General features: G+C 50.4%; 1 protein-coding gene across 1 annotated transcript in view; it reads left to right on the top strand.

Moving 5' to 3' along the window:
* The first annotated feature begins 288 nt into the window (after positions 1–288).
* DRC11 (dynein regulatory complex subunit 11) overlaps positions 289–6,000 on the top strand; it is a 114,730-nt gene continuing 109,018 nt past the window's right edge. Inside the window, exon 1 of the mRNA XM_081095716.1 lies at positions 289–620. Within this exon, the coding sequence (XP_080951842.1) occupies positions 610–620 (11 nt within the window). The 5' untranslated portion in view covers positions 289–609. The remainder of the gene's footprint in view (positions 621–6,000) is intronic.

Below are 6,000 nucleotides of genomic sequence, written 5' to 3'. Positions count from 1 at the left end.
GAAAGGCTGAGGCAACAATCAGATGCCTTGTCCAGGGCTACATATCTGAAGGTAGATGGAAACGGGATGACGCGCTGGTGGATGGGACCTGCGGCTGACCCGGATAAATCTCGCTGGGCGGGTCCTCCCGCGGGTCGGCTCCTCCCTGGGGCTCCTGAGAGGCCTGGGCTTCAACAGCTGATCTGCTGGCTCCTGCTGGGACTGCCCCAGCGTCCTTCGGCGCGGTTGCCACGGAAACAGCAGAGGGCGGCGCAGGCGCATAGCGCTCAGCGGGGGCGGAAGCGCGCCAGGCCTTAGAGGAATGGCACTGCGCAGGCGTAGCTTCTCCGTTGCTAGGTTCTGCCTCGCGTCCAGACTGGTGGCTACGGTAAAGTTCCAGTAGCTCTGGGTCGCCGCGGGATCCATCCAATTCCCCTCTCAGTGGTTGAGCATCCCTGGCTGTCACCTTTCCTTGCCAGAAGTGCGAGGATATTTCCAGGTCCCTGCCCCTCCCTCCGGAAGGACCACCCCCTGAGCTCCTTGGTCCACACCCCTCCAGCCAGGCCGGCCTTTAGGAGGACGACTGAAGAGTTTCCCAGCGGGCGAGGGAAAGAGGGAAAGTAACCAGCCATGTCGAACGCGTAAGTAATGGGTTGCTGGGCCAAAGCCAGAAGGTGGGCTTCTCCAAACCAAAAGGTGGCTTGCGCTGCTTCTTTGCTTTTTTCTTCTCCCACCCTTACCCCTCCTTTTTACATTTTAGCAAATAAAGGTTCTCCTCAGGCTACAGTATCAGCTTCTTGTGGACAAGGAATTTCATAGATCTTCCTCCTGCCCTGGCACTGCCTCTTCCTGGCCCCCTGGTGTGCTCCCTAGATCCTGCTGGTGTATTTTGTAGGAAGCAGAACCTCAGTACGTTGCCTGCTTTTTTGATAGTATTTCAGAGTAATACGTGGTGCTTTGTGGAAACACCCAGGTCCCAATATTAAGTCAGGAAAGATGGTTCCCCTTGGCTTTTCCCAAGGACACCAGTCAGGTAGCCCTGAAGAGCACCAGCCTCCGGGGTCGCACTGCATCAGCACTTGCTCGGCGGCGATTTCCTTGGTCTTCGTAGTGACCACTTCAAACGTGTATTATAGTGCTGACTCTGGGTGCTGTTCTAAGTGCTTGAAATAGAATAATTTTCAATCTTCACAACACCCTGTAATGTAGGAGCTGCTACTATTATGTCCATTTTACAGATGAGGAAACTTAGGCGCTAAGAGCCTAAGTACTCATATACAGAAAGTAGAGAGTGCCAACCCAGGCACTGTAGCCCCAGCCTGTGCAGTTACTAACCCTGGTTTCTCGGCATGGAAATAAGAGCAGAGAGATTGAGGGTGGGAGAGAACAGGAGTTCAGTTTCTGACATGTTGAGTTTGAAGTGCCAATTGGGCATCAAATGGAGATCAAGTCGGCAGTTGAATATTTAAGTCTTGAGTTCAGGAGAGGGGTCTGTGTATGAAATATAAGCTGGCAGCTGTTGGTGTATATGTGTGGTCTTTAATGAGGCATGGGGTGAGTGTAGACAGAAGAGAAAAAGGGTCTGAGGCAGGGGTGGGCAAACTTTTTGACTCGAGGGCCACAATGGGTTCTTAAACTGGACCGGAGGGCCAGAACAAAAGCATGGATGGAGTGTTTGTGTGAACTAATATAAATTCAAAGTAAACATCATTACATAAAAGGGTACGGTCTTTGTTTTTTAGTTTTATTCATTTCAAACAGGCTGGATCCGGCCCGCGGGCCGTAGTTTGCCCATGGCTGGTCTGAGGTCTAAGCTTGGTTCCTGTGATGGAAAGAGGTTGGGGACAAAAGGAGAAACTGAACAAAGGGGTTAAAATCATGCTCAGTGAGGAAGAAGCGAAATCATGGTGCCTGGAAGCCAGGTGAGGGGGAAAATGTTTCTCAGAGCAGGTAGTAACGGACTGTGAAATGCTGCTGAGACAAGTCAGAGGAAAACTGGGAAATGACCATTTATTTGGCAGCGCGGAGTCCAATGGTGACCTTGACCTTCAGTGGAGCCATGGAACAGAAAGACTCCCTAGAGTGAGTGCAGGAGAGAATAGGAGAGAAACTGTAGACAGTGAGCACAGCTAAGTTTTTAAGGACTTTTGCTGTAAGTGGGTGGCAGGGAAATAGGACCGGGAGACAGACCTTTTTTAAAAGATATTTTTTAAAGATAGGAAACAATAGCCTGTTTGTTCATTGGAGGGAATGGCCCAGTGGTCAAGGAAACAGGATGCTATGGGAGGAGGAGGGAGCAGCAGGTGACATCCTGGTGGAGGGGGCACAGGACCAGTCCAGGCCTTGGCTTCAGATAGAGGAGTGTTTGTCACGGTGAAAGGGCAGGCGGAGTCTCGGTAAACATGCAGCGCAGTGGGTGGATGCCTTGGAGGGGGCCTGGAAAGATGGTGTAGATGGTAGACAAGGGCAACACTGAGGGACAGTGGGCCACACCTTCTGATGAAATGGGGTTCAAAGCTGGGGCGTGTTGGGGGAGGAGGGAGAATGGTCTGGAGGGGGCAGTAAGGAGCAAGGAAGGCCCTTGACCCAGTTGCTGGTGGGGAAAAGGGAGCCCCTCCCGCCTCCTCTCTCCCCCCCAGAGGGCCACTGTGTCCTTAGGGGACAGCCAGGCCTCCCTTACAACAAAAAGGCTCAGGGAATATTCCAGAAAGAGAATTCACAGCTAGATAACAGTGGAAGAAGTGAAGGTTTGCCGTGTGTAATAGAACTTGGTGAGAAGTCCCATTTTGCAGTATTTAGATTTTCTATCGAAGTCCACGGTATGCCTGAATATTCATGCCTCCTCAGCCCCACACCCCTACTTCCAGTTTAGGAACACTGCCAGGCTATGGATATTACAATCTGGTCTTTTTCAACTGTCATATTCAGTCTCCTCCACCCGCAGTCCCCCTGACTTCAATATCTATAACATTTCTAGGTCATATTCTCAAGCCTGAAACCAATCATGTACTTAAACAATTCTAAGTAGTCTCCTGGATAAAATAGTTCCTTCTCTTTACAAGGCACATGTAAGATTTCCAGAACACTCCCACATCTGCTCTCCCATCCCGCAGTAATCCTTCGGGGGCCCCGGGGCAGGCGTCCGTATCCAGCGTGAGGAAGTCAAGGCAAAGGAGGTTAAGTGACCTGCCTCAGAGCAGCTACTCAGGAAGCAGGTTCTGATTTTCAACTTGGAGCGCTTTTGCCTTTAAACACCACTTTGCCATATCCAGGAGAAACAAAAACACATGTCCACGCAAAAACGGCACAGGAATGCTCCTGGCAGCGTCAGTCACAGGAGCCAGAAGGCAGAGCAACCCACGTGCCCAGCGGCTGATGAACGGATTCACAAAATGTGTCGTGTCCATGCAATGGAACGCTAGTCAGCAATAAAAAGGAACGAAGCACTGAGACCGGCTACAGCATGGATGAACTCTGAAAACACTGTGCCAGGGTGAAGCGCCAGCCACAAAGGACCACCTAGCATCTGATTCTGCTTACGTGTAATGTCCAGAATAGACCAGTAGAGCCAGAAATTAGATGAGTGGTTGTTAGGGGCCGGGGAGATGGGAATGATGGCAAACAGGGAGTGACTGCTAACGGGTACAGGGTTTCTGGCTGGAGTGATGAAACTGTTCTGAAATGAGGTAAACGTGATAGTTGCTCGACTCTGGAGATATACTAAAAGCCACTGATTTGTACACTTCAAAAGGGTGAATTTATGGTATGTGAATTATAGCTCAATAATGCTCTTATGAAAAAGTCATCTCTCTGCATCCCTTATCCCAGTGGTTCTCAACCTTCTGGCCCTTTAAATACAGTTCCTCATGTTGTGACCCAACCATAAAATGATTTTCGTTGCTACTTCATAACTGTAATGTTGCTACTGTTATGAATCGTAATGTAAGTAGCTGATATGCAGATGGTCTTAGGCGACCCCTGTGAAAGGGTCGTTCGACCGCCAAAGGGGTCGCGACCCACAGGTTGAGAACCGCTGCCTTATCCAATGTGCTCTTCATGGGCACCGCCTGGAGGATGCTGCGCCTCCTGGAAGCGAGGTGGAATGAGGCTCAAGCCGGTCTGGGGCTGAGGGGGAGGTGGGGGCGCCACAGGCTGGCCTGGCTGAGGCCCCGTGTCCAGGCCCCTGGCAGACCAGGGAATGGAGGGATTGTGGCCACTGGACACACATAGGAAGCACTGAAGCCAAAGTCAGTCTCCAGGATAAGGGGGTTGGCATGCTCAATTAGCTACTTAATATTTCCCCATCAACCAGCAACCTTTGTCTGGTCTCTCCAACAAGGGTCAGTGGACAGACAGTGGGTGAGGAAGAAGGGGCTGCAGCCCAAATAGCAGGACTTGAGGGCTCAAGCCACCAGGATGGCCTTTGGCCAAAAGTTCCAGGGAGGGGTCGGCTCCGCCACGGCCCTGGAAGGGTTTCTGCTTCTCTGACCCTGGGTGAATTTGGACGAGGCCCTGGCTGGGTTTGCTCTGAAGCAGCGTCTAGGTGCTCTTAAATTCTAGGAGTGTTCCATTCTGTTCACTTGGCTGTGGTTCCTCTGGTGGAAGCCTCTTCTACCCAAGATCCCTTGCTGTCGATGGGTTTGGGGCTTTGTGGGGTTCAGGTCACCCCGCCAGCTTCCTATGCGGGCAGAATCCTTCGCTATTGCACAACCTTAATGCTTACCAGTATGTTCAATGCTTTGAAGTCTGATAAGATGCCTTTTATCATCAACTCCAACCCCCTCCCCCAATACAGAAATTATGACTAAAATTATTTCTAGAGTCTGCAGTCTATGGTTACCCAATTCTTGGTCATATGAAATCTGTGCGTCAGGCTCAGGAGGCTGCTTTCTTTTTATTTGGTCTCTCAGGGCAGGAGCAGACATTGCCTTTTGTCTGCTCTGCAGCTAGCATTCTGGACATTTCTTCAGCTTTACTCTGGGTTTTAGCCACATCTTGCTACTTTGCTGTACTAATTGACTTCTTATATTTTTGTTACTGATTTCCTTAGATTTTGCAATGTACAAGCAGTTTTTAAAATCTTTTCTATGAATCCCTTTCCTATATGCCTATCCTTTAGACTTCTGTTTTTCTAGGTGTGTTTCTCGGCCGAAATCATTTTTGGTCTCTGGATTTAGGATGTCGAAGCAGTCATCATCATCTAATCTCTGGGGCGTTCAGATAATGCTCTTAATCAGGCGCGCATCATAAATTAAAATTTATTGGGCATCTTTAGGCATCTGTGGAAGTCATCTCTGGTTTTTACCATTCTGTCGCTGCGTTTAGTTCAGCCTGATGGTTAACTCTCCTGAGTTCCTGCGATGACCCCCCTCCTTGGTCGCAGGGAACGGTTCTTTTGATCTGGCGCCGTGTTCTGTTTGTTAAGTGGAGATTCAGATCCAAGTTTAAACAGCATTAGCCTGTAATTTCCTCCTGTAATGTTGTCCTGACAGGTTTAGGCTCTTCTAAACCCTATTTAGTCCGCAGAACGCACCGGGCGGGTTTCCTGTTTTATGTGAACATTTGTTGAGCCTGTTGGAATGCGCAGCCCGTGGCCTCGTCAGGTCGGGGAGGGGAGCCCCTTAGGCCTGCTGCCCCCTCCCCCAGGCCGAAAGTCTGGGCTTCTTTGGACCCTACGCAGTTTTATATTCTCCGGGCAGACATTTGATAAGCCTCTGTATATTCTGATCCACGATGCATCCGGTCCCTGCTCACTCTGCCTCCTCTCCTCCTCTGCTGTTTGCTTGCCTTTTTGAGGCCTGACAAGCAGAAGTGCCAAGCCGCCCCCGACGTTTTGAACAGGCAGGTGACATTGCTGTTGTTACTGGTCTTTGTGGGCTTGTTTCCGGTAAACAGCTCTGGTTTCTGGCCCCACGTGATGGGTGGAGTGGAACGTCCTGGGCGAAAGGGGATTCTAACTTTCTGACGATCAGCTTCTCTTTCCTGACAAGTTCGCCAAGCAGAGTGCTCTGCACGGCCACG

Source organism: Myotis nattereri (assembly GCF_964212035.1).
Source record: "Myotis nattereri genome assembly, chromosome: 7".
Classification (NCBI taxonomy): Eukaryota; Metazoa; Chordata; class Mammalia; order Chiroptera; family Vespertilionidae; genus Myotis; species Myotis nattereri.
This window is presented reverse-complemented; position numbering and strand designations above follow the sequence as displayed.